Raw genomic sequence first — 12892 nt, 5'->3', positions numbered from 1 at the left:
ATCTCAGGGATGTGACAATTCCCATGAAAGTGCTACCCAAAGGGTTATCTTATAATGACATATGCCCGGTACGTCAGTACGCCCTTATAATAACTTTTCAAGCCTTAAGTGAGGAAAAGCAGCAAAATGGAGAGGCGCGTACCTTTTGTATGCTCGACGTGAACATCAACGATGACGCCGGCTCGCTTGCAGACTGAAAAATTTTCTTGACGCCCACGTCCTTTCTCGAACATTCCCAAATCCCCTCCGTATTCAGATAAGGTCTGGAAGATGGAGAAGATTCTGTTTAGTTAGACCGGCCTTTACGTTTCAGAGCCGTATTCTGGCTGTGAAGTACACTACAGTGGATGGCGCCATAACTTCGAACACGTGAGGTACTTTAACTTGCACCAACATGTCGGCACATGATCGTTGCTGCGTTCCGTTTATGTTATAATGCAGCCGCCTGGCTGGGTATTGATTCCGTGACTTTGGGTCCTATAGCGTAAAACTATTCAAATATGTTTTTATTACAATCTCCTGACGTCAAATTTGCGTAACCGCAGACGCAATCATCGGGCGGTGACCTGCAGCGCTGCCTGAACAGCCCAATCAAACACTCTCCTATATATAGGAGGTCACTTTTCTTTGCTTTCAAAATAAATAACATCGCCTACATTGCACGGTTTTTCTTTTGTAATTGACTACCAGGAGGCGAGGAGCAAGTTCAAGCTGACAGGGTTTCGATGGGGCCGAGCCAGCGCGCTGAAAATAGATAACCGGATGAAGAGGGTGGTGCCGACGTGTGCGATTGGTCCGCTTTCCCTTACTTAGCTTGCGGTGGCTGGTCGAAAATCGCGGCGGCGTGCAAGGAAGGTTAAGAATGTCGCTAAAACGGATCCGCAGCAAACAAGAGTTGGCAGAGCGAGGTTGTAAACGTGCCAAAAGTGCTCGAAAACGTTACACGGCCACGAAAAAGTTTTATTATACGCAAATAAACCCATGCTCTCCGGCAGGTGCGAGTAGCCAGTGCCTGAGCAATCAGCGGCAGCCATATTTTATTCCTTTCGGAACGGGGCAGCCTGGGGCTATTCAGAAAAAAATTCAGGGGCGCTATAACGTAAAGCTATTCCAAGATTTTCTATTCCAATTCTGCGATCAGCCCTCCGCGATCGGTCAAAAACTTTTTCGACCACCCTACTTCACCTGTCTGTCACGCGACGTCACAAAAATCGCGATAGCCCCCCATCTGATATGATGTGTACAGACTGAATATGCATGATTTAACAGAAAAAAGAGAAACAGTTATTTCTGATTCGACCCCTCTTCGCCATTAGCCCTCGGCTATTGGTAAAAAGTTTTCGAGCTGCACCCACTTCACCTGCCTGTCACGCGACGTCACAAAAGCGCACAAACTCACCGCGTCAAAGTGACGTGTAGGCTATAAAGATGCATTAATATGCCGAACAATACTGAATTTTCTTCGGAATAGCCGCAGGCTGCCCCGTTCCGAAAGGAATAAAAGATGGCTGCCGCCGATCGCTCAGGCACTGGCTACTCGCACCTGCCCGAGAGTATGGATTTATTTGCGTATAATAAAGTTTTCTGCGTGGCCATGTAATGTTTTCGAGCACTTTCAGCACGTTTACGACCCCGCTCTGCCAACTCTTCCTTGGTGAGGATCCGTTTTAGCGGCATTCTTAAGCTTCCGTTGCACGCCGGCGCGATTTTAGACGAGCCACCGCAAGCTAAGTAAGGGAAAACGGACTAATCGCAGACGCCGGCACCACCCTTTTCATCCGGTCATCTATTTCCAGTGCGCTGGCTCAGCCCCATAGAAACCCTTTCCACTTGAGCGTGCTCCTCGCTTCCTGGCAGCCAATTATAAACGAAAAACCATTCAATGTAGGCAATACGATGAGCAGAACGAGAACAAGGTGTTCTTTTTTTTTTATTCAAGCATATAAATCACATTCGAACTTGTACAAGTGAAACTAGATTTGACTTCGTGGGATAACTATTTGCGGTTCTTTTAATTTTAATGTGACTTTGAAGGTGCCTGCAGGTTTTGCACCTGGGGCGACAACATGCTTTTATTACGGGGGAATGCTGTTGGCTGACTTTTGCGTGCACTAACATGTTCTTAATGTTCCTGTTTCGGCGATAGGTAACCCTATAGGTACATCCGGGAACGCTTCTCTCAGACGCTCGTTACTTGATAATATTGGGTGGTATTTTCGTATACGATGTTGTTTATGTTTGGGAGTGCATTAGAATATTTTGTTATAAAGGCCGGCGGTCTGTCAGATTCTATAGTGTGGGCTGTTTCTTCGCCAATTCCGACTGTGTCTCCAATCTTGACGCGGCATCATAAGCTCTATCGAGAGCAACTTGGGGATAGTTCCTTTCTGCTGGCGTTGTTTTAAGGTCATTTAGGTAGTGGATATAATCGTGGTCTTCGCTGCAGATTCTTCTTATTCGTTTCGCTTGTCCGACAAACATTCCTTGCTTGCAGTGTCGCGGGTGATGACTGTTGTAGTCTAGATATTGCTGGCTATCCGTGGGCTTTCGGTAAAGTGTCGTTCTCAGCTTTCCGTTTTCTATGTAGACCGTCATATCCAGGAAGCTGATCTGACTAGGAGAGTGGTGAGCCGTAAATTTAATACTCGGGTGAAAGCGATTGAAATGGCTAATTAAGTCGGTTAACGCGCTTGTGCCATGTTCCCATATTATAGACATGTCGTCAATGTAATGAAGATAGGTGTGGGGTTTCAAAGGGTAGGATTTCAACAGGTCTGCTTCAAGCTGTCCCATGAAAATGTTCGCATACGTGGGAGCGAATGGTGTACCCATGATAGTGCCGAAAGTTTTCAGGTAATGAATAGAATCGAATTCGAAATAGCTGAGTGTGAGAACTAACCTAAGGAGCGACAGGTAAACTTCAGGAGCGTGCGCTTGGGGATTGATTGCAAGGGATTTAGAAAGGGCCTCAATTCCTTCACTCATGGGTATGTGTCACAGAGTGCATGCCCGCGCTCCTCTCAAGATGGCCGCCATTGCCGCAGCAGCAGCAACGCCGCTTGAACGGCGATGGGGAAGAGAGCTTCCCATTGTCCCGAGCTCGCCAGACCGGTGTTGGAATCGCACCGCTGGCACGAGTTGTTGGGGTCTCGGTGCTGACGCCCGTTATTGCCAATGGGTCGCAAGCCCCAAGGGTAGCGTTGGCCTGGCGGCCTGGGGCACTGGAAGCATCCGAAGGTCCCGGCAAAGCAAGAGAAGACTGGTAACAGAACAACTTGTTTATTCTAACATAGCAAAAGAGCGGCCGGTCAGGTCGACCGAAGTGGAGAGACGGGAGAGCACGTAACTCAACAGTACAAATCGGAGCCTCTCCTCTGGCGTCCGGGGGCAGCTGCTCTTATACTCCCGGCGTCGCGGTCCAAAAGGGAAGGAGGGAAGGTCACGGGATGAAGGTCACGGGACGGCGCAGCAGGAGCCCACGACGGCGCGAACTGTCGGGCCGAGAGACCTGCTGAACCGAGTGTAGTGACGCATTGCCAACCCTCACCCACACGACGGCGCGAACAGTTGAGCCGAGAGACCTCCAGGCTCCTCATTCGGGGAACTCCGCTCCCCGGCTGCCGCGCTTTGACAAGCGAGGGCACACACACACACACGCACACACGAAGACACGTGGCACTGAAACACGCCTGGACACGCTTGGCGGGTAGGCGTCGCGGCGGCGTCGGACGGGCCAAAATGTCCGCCGCTTTGAACAAAGCCCCGGCGTCCGTTGCATCCGCGCCGGCATTACCGCGCGTTGTAGGCGAAACGTAACAGACCGCCCCGCCGGGGGAAGGAGATCCCGATGGTCAGGGGACTGCATCCGCTGTCCGGAGGGATGTCGCTCGATGATGCCCATAACCGAAGTCGGGCGTCCTTTGGCGTTTCTTGAGCGCAGCGCACAGAGAAGGCCTCGTTCTCACGTTCAGGTGCACACAGGACACTGCAAAGTGACTTCGGGAGAGTTGACATTTTTGTTCTCGTTTCCGGCAAGCGTTAGAACCACGCCTGAAAGTCAACCGCTCAGTCAGCAAGCACGGCACAAACCTCACTAAGCCCTGCCAGGCTCTTTCCCCTTTTATACTGCTGCCTAGTTCCTTACAGTAGTTTAGCAGCACTCAGAACGCGTCCACAAATCGGAAAAATTGCACTAAAAAGCACATCATCACTTTGAAACACTACACAAAAGCAATAGGTTAAAAAAAATCCTGCCTCAGGAAGAAAAACATCAGTAACAAGCAATTTTGAGGCTGATTCCCACGTTAGGGGCTTCGACTTAAGCCATCGGCGTTACCGTTGAGACTCCCCTTTTTGTAACGCACCTCAAAGGAATATTGTTGCAAAGCGAGGCTCCAGCGCAGGAGGCGGCCATTTTTGGGAGAGATGGTCTGCAGCCATTGGAGAGGGCAGTGATCCGTTTCAATGATAAACCTCGAGCCGGCTAGGTAACATGACAATTTCTGAACGGCCCACACGATACACGCACACTCTTTCTCGGTGGCGCTATACGCCTGCTCACGACTCGTCAGCTTACGACTAGCATACAGGACGGGGTGTTCTACTTCTCCATTTTCCCGTTGGCACAGTACAACGCCCATGCCTCGCTCACTAGCATCACACTGAACAACGAACCCTTTTGTGTAGTCGGGCGATCGTAGCACAGGCTGGCTTGTTAGGGCGCTCTTTAGGGCGCTAAAAGCTCTTTCCTTCGTCTCATCCCAGACGACTGTTTGCGGCTCTGTCTTTCTTAGAGCATCCGTCAAGGGAGCCGCGATATCAGAGTACCTGGGGATGTACCTCTGATAGTAGCCGGCGACACCTAAGAACGACCGAATATCGGTCTTCGTGCGCGGTTGCGGGAAGTCTCGCACAGCGGCCACCTTTATTTCAGAGAGGCGGCGTCGACCCCGACCAATCACGTGTCCGAGGTAGACAACCTCGGCCTGTGCTAACTGGCACTTGGGAGCCTTGACTGTCAAGCCCGCATCGCGCAGGCGGGTTAGCACTGCCCGCAAGTGCGCCATATGTTCCGGCCAGGATGCGGAGAATATCGCTACGTCGTCTAGATACGGTAAAGCGAATTCTTGCTGTCCCCGCAACACTTTATCCATGAGGCTTGAAAAGCAGTATGGCGCGTTCTTCAAACCAAAACTCAAAACTTTAGGACGGAATGTCCCCATTGGTGAAATGAACGCCGCATACCTACTAGCCTCTTCTGTAAGTGGAACCTGCCAATAACCCCTGACAAGATCTAGGGTGGAAATAAACTGAGCGCTACTCACTCTCTCAAGGCGCTCCTCGATGTTAGGGATCGGATAAATTTGATCCTTAGTGATGGAATTAAGCCTGCGGTAGTCGACGCAAGGACGAGGTTCCTTGCCCGGTACCTCAACTAAAATCAAAGGGGAGGTATAATCACTCTCACCCGCTTCAATAACACCGAGCTGTAGCATTTTCTTTACCTCAGCCTCCATAATATCGCTCTGGCGGGGTGACACCCGGTACGCCTTGGATCGTACTGGCTCTGGGGAGGTAAGTTCTATGTCATGAGTAAGGACAGAAGTCCTACCAGGCCTCTCAGAGAACAGACCTTGAAACTCTTGTAAGAGCTGGTGTAGTTCGGTTTTCTGCTCAGGCGACAGCGATGCTTTACTTATTAAGTCACTAATGACTTGATCGGCGTCTTTCCTGTTTGTCACTGAGCCTAGTCCCGGAAGCTCGACCGGAAGCTCTTCGGGCACGTTTACCATCATGCACACCACTGCTTCCCGTTGCTTATAGGGTTTGAGCAGATTACAGTGGTAAACTTGCTGTGCTTTCCGCTTTCCTGGCAGACTCACCACGTAGTTAACGTCCGACAGTTTTTGAACAATCCGTGCTGGGCCCTCCCACTGCACGTCGAGTTTGTTCTTTAGCGATGTGCGCAATATCATGACCTCATCGCCCACCTCAAAACGACGGGCCCTGGCTGTCCGATCATAATAAACCTTGGCCCTCTGCTGGGCCTCTGCCATTGCTTCACCTGACAACTCCTGTGCCCTTCTTAAGCGTTCGAGGAGCTTAAGCACGTACTCTACCACGACTGGGTCGTCGCCCCTGCCTTCCCATGATTCTCGAAGCATGCGAAGCGGAGATCGCAGCGAGCGACCGTACACCAGCTCAGCTGGCGAGAACCCCGTAGCCGCATGCGGCGCGGTTCTTAAAGCAAACATCACTCCAGGCAGACACAGCTCCCAGTCAGTTTGATGTTCAAAACACAATGCTCTCAACACGCGCTTCATGACGGAGTGGAGCTTCTCAACGGAATTCGACTGGGGGTGGTGCACTGAGCTGTGTAACAGCTTTACCCCGCACCTTTCGAGAAAGGCTGTCGTCAAAGCGCTAGTAAACACTGTACCCTGATCTGACTGGATTTCTGCAGGAAAACCAACTCGCGCAAATATGGACAGTAGTGCATTGACTATCTCAACTGAGCTGAGTTCTTTAAGCGGCACTGCTTCAGGGAACTTTGTCGCTGGGCAGATCACAGTCAAAATGTGTCGGTACCCCGTGGCTGTTACCGGCAGAGGTCCCACTGTATCAATAACGAGCCGTCTAAAAGGCTCCGTAATGATAGGTACCAACTTCAACGGTGCCCTCGATTTGTCCCCTGGCTTGCCCACCCGCTGACAGGTGTCGCATGTCTTCACAAAGTGGTCTGCGTCCCGAAAACACCCTGGCCAATAGTACTCCTGCAAGAGACGGTCCTTAGTTTTCTTAACTCCTAGGTGTCCGGACCACGAACCCCCATGCGACAAGCGCAACAGATCCTGACGATAGCATTGAGGCACGATCAGCTGATCGAACTCCACTCCTCTGCGGTCTAGATACTTCCGGTACAGGACCCCACCTCTTTCCACAAAGCGAGCATTTTTCTTGGCGACACCTTCCTTGATAATGCAGCGTATGTTTTCTAGGCTGCCATCCTTCTTTTGCTCGGCTATCAAAGCCGACCGGCTGACTTTTAGCAACCTGTTAAGTCCGTCTGACGTAGGCGCGATGAGCAAATCTGGAGACAGCTCTTCTAACTTTCCCGTGTCGGGAATTTCCTCTCCAGTATCTGCTGCCTTTAACGCTACAGGCTCAATTTTATCCCGTTCGGGCGTGCTCTGAATACCAGCTTGCTGCGCCTCTGACCCTTTCTCATCATTCAACAACGTCGGCCCCGCAACTACCGCCTTTGCAGCGAGCTCCCGAACCTTCGATCTGGTTAAGGCCTGAACGCTAGCCTCACCAAACAAAAGCCCCTTCTCGCGCAGGAGGTGATCGGACCTGTTCGAAAATAGGTACGGGTACTGGGGGGGCAGCATAGATGACACTGCGGCCTCCGTCTCAAGTGCTCCGAAAGGTCCTTCAATAAGCACTTTTGCTACCGGCAGACACACGCTATGAGCTTCCACTGCTTGCTTGATCCATGCGCACTCGCCCGTGAACATATCGGGTTCTACGTAAGAGGGGTGAACTACATCCATCGTAGCTGCGGAATCGCGAAGCACTCGGCACTCTTTCCCGTTCACGAGGAGGTCTCGCATGTAAGGCTCGAGAAGCTTCATGTTCTCGTCAGTGCTGCATATAGACAAAAACACGACTTGTGTTTTTGTTTCTGGACACTGCGCCGAAAAGTGACCCGGCTTCTGGCACGTATAACAAACGCGCGCTTGCCTCATCTCGAACCGCTTTCTGCGTTCGGCTTCGGTTGCCGCCGTCTCCTTACGTTCGGTCGGACTGCTTTCACTCGCATCCGCACTACGTGTGTCCCCCTTTGCTCTCATGGGCGTGAACTTTGGCCTCTCAAACTTGGAGCCAAATTCACCCTTTTGACCGTCCTTAGCTCCACGAGCCCGACGCGTCACAAACTCCTCGGCTAACTCAGCGGCTCTAGCCACCGTACTAACGTCTGGCCTATCCAAGACCTAGTACCGCACGTTCTCAGGTAACCGACTATAAAACTGTTCTAGCCCGAAACACTGCAGAACTTTCTCGTGGTCACCAAACGCTTTCTCTTCTTTGAGCCACTCCTGCATGTTTGACATAAGCCTGTACGCAAACTCTGTATATGACTCACTTCTGCCTTTCTCATTTTCCCGAAACTTCCGACGGAACGCCTCCGCTGACAGCCGGTACTTTTTTAGCAGACTCGATTTCACTTTGTCGAAATCCTCTGCCTCCTCTCTCTCCAAGCGAGCGACTACGTCGGCCGCCTCGCCGGGTAGCAAAGTGAGCAAGCGCTGTGGCCACGTTTCCCGAGAGAACCCCTGCTTCTCGCACGTTCGCTCAAAGTTAACCAGGAACAAACCAATGTCCTCTCCAAGCTTAAACGGCCGCATCAGGTCAGTCATTTTGAACAATACTCGTTCTCCTGCACCGTGTGCCTGACTTCCATTACGAGCGCGTTCCATCTCTAACTCGAGACGCTTCATTTCCAAAGCGTGTTGACGGTCGCGCTCTCTTTCTTTCTCTTGTTGCTCTTTACGTTCGCGCTCATCTTTCTCTTTCTGTTCTTTAAGTTCGCGCTCCTGTTTCTCTTTTTGTTCTTTAAGTTCGCGCTCCTGTTTCTCTTTTTGCTCCTCCCTCTCCTCAATGGTCTCAAGGCATTCCGACAGCTCGTCATCCTCAGCTTCTAACTCAAGAATAGCCCTTAGCAGTTCTGGTTTTCTGAGTTTGTCTGAGACATCCAGACCCAACTCTCTCGCAAGCTCCAGCAATTTCGGTTTGCGCAACGACTTCAAATCCATGGCTGCTCTGAATGCTGCTTTCTCTACTGCCTACTATTGTCTTGCCGCAAACTAACCCGGCAGCAACGACAACCCCAATTACCAGCTCTGTTTCTAACACTAACAAAAGCCTGGCAAAACTCAGAAGAAGAAAGTCCCGCACTCACCAAACCTCGCAGCCAAGACTTCAGCGCAGTCGTTCCGCTGCAGGCAACCAGTCATCACACAGGGCTCGTTGCACTGCTCCCGGATGGTCGTTGTGCTGCTCAGCATACAGTCAACCGCATCTCTTCGCTGCTGGCCTCCGTTGTCGCGATCCCACCGCTGGCAACCAGATGTTGGAATCGCACCGCTGGCACGAGTTGTTGGGGTCTCGGTGCTGACGCCCGTTATTGCCAATGGGTCGCAAGCCCCAAGGGTAGCGTTGGCCTGGCGGCCTGGGGCACTGGAAGCATCCGAAGGTCCCGGCAAAGCAAGAGAAGACTGGTAACAGAACAACTTGTTTATTCTAACATAGCAAAAGAGCGGCCGGTCAGGTCGACCGAAGTGGAGAGACGGGAGAGCACGTAACTCAACAGTACAAATCGGAGCCTCTCCTCTGGCGTCCGGGGGCAGCTGCTCTTATACTCCCGGCGTCGCGGTCCAAAAGGGAAGGAGGGAAGGTCACGGGATGAAGGTCACGGGACGGCGCAGCAGGAGCCCACGACGGCGCGAACTGTCGGGCCGAGAGACCTGCTGAACCGAGTGTAGTGACGCATTGCCAACCCTCACCCACACGACGGCGCGAACAGTTGAGCCGAGAGACCTCCAGGCTCCTCATTCGGGGAACTCCGCTCCCCGGCTGCCGCGCTTTGACAAGCGAGGGCACACACACACACACGCACACACGAAGACACGTGGCACTGAAACACGCCTGGACACGCTTGGCGGGTAGGCGTCGCGGCGGCGTCGGACGGGCCAAAATGTCCGCCGCTTTGAACAAAGCCCCGGCGTCCGTTGCATCCGCGCCGGCATTACCGCGCGTTGTAGGCGAAACGTAACACCGGTTTGGTCACGTGTGTCGCCTGAGCGCGGCGGAGGGACGAGGCGGCTTGGCGAGCGGCAGAGTGGCTTGGAAGACGGAGCAGGGTGGTCGTGCACCGGGAGACAGCTGAAGATGTGGTCGGCAGGCTGAAACCTCCAGGCCGAAGTCTTCGCCGTTCGACCGACAGACGGTGCAAGTCCGTCAGGATCTTCGGCAGCGAGGTACCAGCAGCCCGACGCTCTTCAGACCGGGATCTCGGCAAGCACGCCACAGTTAAGCCTCGTGTTCCAGCCCGCTCTCAGAACTTTCCGCCGGACTTTTTTTTTAATCGCGTTTAATCTTTCATTTATTTATCCATCGCGTGTTAATTATTGTATGCTCTGTTAGTGTAGTGTTTGTCGCATTTATTGTCGCGTGTATTTTTCATTTTTGTCGCGTATTTTTTGTTTATTCGCGAGTGTTAGGAGCTCCCACGTGGTGGGCTTAGTGTCGCGCGAGTGGCGTCAGGGCGTGTGCTGTGTGACCCGCACGCCTTCCGCGAACTAGGCCCCACGGCTTGTAATTTGTACGTTCTTTTTTCGAGCATGTCTCGCGCATGATTTTATTTTATTAAATTCCATGTGTTAGTTTTACGTCGCCTCCCGTCTCATGCCTCTGGTTCACGGTCGATCAGGCGTGGACCTTATCGCCGGTCAGCAGTCGAACCCTCACTAAACGCACGCGGGGTGGGTTTGTTGTCGCCCCATCCCCTCCGGTTCGGAGAGTGCGATTACCTCACCACTAATCTTTGACAGTATGTTGGTGTAAAGGGCAGAAACATCCAAAGTGACTGGAATAGCGCGGTCGGAAAGAATTTCGTTGGCGTTGATGCCGTCGATAATTCGGAGGAAGTGCGGCGTGTCTTGAACGAAAGATGGGAGGGTGGTGGGGATGTTTGACAGGTGGTGATTTAAGAATTTCGATAGTGACTCAGTAGGCGTGTTGTTATTAGACACAATAGGCCGACCTGGGATTTCTGCTGTAAATATTTCTTCGACCGGAACTTTATGTAGTTTAGGAAGAAGATGCAAGCGGCTTGCTTTTTTGTTCTTGGGCATCATGAAGCGATATTCAGATTGCGTGATTAGTTCCCTGGACAGGAGCTCCGCTATTGTGTTTTTCACAGTATCGCTGTAATCTGAAGTTGGGTTAAAGTCGAGTTTTCTGTAATGGGTGTGGTTGCTCAGTTGTTTAGAGGCCTCCTTCTTGTACTTTTCTATAGGCCAGATTATGATACTGCCGCCTTTGTCTGCTGGTTTTATTACAATATCATTCCTTTTCGCAAGTTCTTTAAGGATTTGGTGCTGAGCGGGGGACAAATATTTGTATTTCCGGCAATGCCGCGCGGACTCTAGCATTTCCTTTGATATTAGTTTTATGTATAAATCCAGGTCTGGGCAGTGTTCGGTTTCCGGTGTCCACGTGCTAGGTGGTCTAAGAGAGTCTCTATCTTCTTTTCCTACGTCTGGTCTATCGAAAAAGAACTCCTTGATGCGCATGCGTCTTGAAAACTTTGTTATATCTTTGTGGAGTTCGTATTCGTTTACTGCGTTGTTCGTCGGACAGAACGTTAGACCACGTTTCAGGAGATCAATCGTCTCTAATTTCTCTCATCGTCTTGAATTTCCATCTCCCGCCTTCCCCGTGTTCTCAATGTAGGCAATGTTATTCGTTTTGAAAGCAATTAAAAGTGACCTCCTATAAACTAAGAGAGCGTTTGATTGGGCTGTTGAGGCAACGCTGCGGGTCATCGCCCAATGCTTGCGTCGGCGGTTACGCAAATTGGACGTCAGGAGATAGGAATAAAAAATATTGAAATAGTTTTACGTTATATGGCCCCAGTTTTATTCGGCATAATAACATCTTTAACACGTACACGTCACTATGACGCGGTGAGTTTTCACCGTTTTGTGACGTCGCGTGACAGGCAGGTGAAGTGGGTGCAGCCCGAAAACTTTTGACCAGTAGCAGAGGGCTAATGCGAAAAGGCGTCGAATCAGAACTTTTTCTTTTCTTCGGTGCAACCATGCATGATTAATGTAAACACGTCATATCAGATGAGGAGCTTTTGCGGTTTTAGTTACGTCGCGTGACAGACAGGCGAAGTGGAGGTGGTCCAAAAAGTTCTTGACCAATCACGGAGGGCTGATTGCAGAATTGGAATAGAAAATTTTGGAAACGCATCATCATTGAGTCGCCGCAATGAGTAAGGAATTATTTTTGACATGAACAGAAAAGGCCCGCACTAGTGCGGCATACATTTTCACGCAAGGCGCTTACACGTAAAGAAGATGGCCGATAATCTATGTTCTAGATAGAACAGCGCAGTGTAGATGCATTCCGAAATCAAAATAGGATTTTCACGTGCCTCTATATTTTCGTCATAATCTGCGTAGTGACTGCGCAATGATTCGCTGGCTCTGGTGTTCTGCCGCTGGGCTCGAGGTCAGGTGTATGATTTCTGGCTAGGCGCAGTAAGATGGCGGTGGAGTGCAAAAGCTCTTGTGTGCAGAGCTGTGTGAGCACGCTAAGGAACGGTTGTGTTGATGAAGAAGATCGCTAATGACATCGCCTTCATATCCGTGTGGCGACAAACAGTCACCCAACCTCTGCAAGATGCTCACATCCTACCCTATCGTAATCCATAGCACTCTGCCTATATGCTTTATCTTGTAAGGTTACCCTTATGCCTGTGACGATCCCGCTCCAATCTCTTCCCGTTTTAAGCGGATTGGTTTCTTTGCCTCTTTAGCCCGGTTTTGTTGTTTGTCGGTGGCCGAGGGGCGGTGGTCGGACTCGCCAAGTAACACATTCGTTAGTTCACTCACTCCCGCGCTCGTTCGTCGGCTTGCTCGTTTGTTCGCTAGCACGTTCGTTCATTCGGTCGCTTGCTCGTTCATTCGGGCTATTCGCTTACATTAGTAGACAATCATCCTAGATGGTTTCTGCACATATTTAATACGTAAGCATTCTAGGGCTACTTCCCTCGAAAATATATCCGTCCGTCTGTCTGTAACGCGAGACACGACGCGCT

At 51.1% G+C, this 12892-nt stretch overlaps 1 protein-coding gene across 5 annotated transcripts in view; it reads right to left on the bottom strand.

Moving 5' to 3' along the window:
• Positions 1-12892, bottom strand: part of LOC126544343 (calcium-activated chloride channel regulator 1-like) — a 93657-nt gene that overhangs the window by 66810 nt on the left and 13955 nt on the right. For all 5 annotated transcript variants that reach the window (XM_055062094.2, XM_055062095.2, XM_055062096.2 and 2 more), the window contains exon 4: positions 143-263. In XM_055062094.2, coding sequence (XP_054918069.1) covers positions 143-263 — 121 coding nt within the window. The remainder of the gene's footprint in view (positions 1-142; positions 264-12892) is intronic.

The sequence above is a fragment of the Dermacentor andersoni genome, chromosome 1, assembly GCF_023375885.2.
Source record: "Dermacentor andersoni chromosome 1, qqDerAnde1_hic_scaffold, whole genome shotgun sequence".
NCBI classification, from domain to species: Eukaryota; Metazoa; Arthropoda; class Arachnida; order Ixodida; family Ixodidae; genus Dermacentor; species Dermacentor andersoni.
This window is presented reverse-complemented; position numbering and strand designations above follow the sequence as displayed.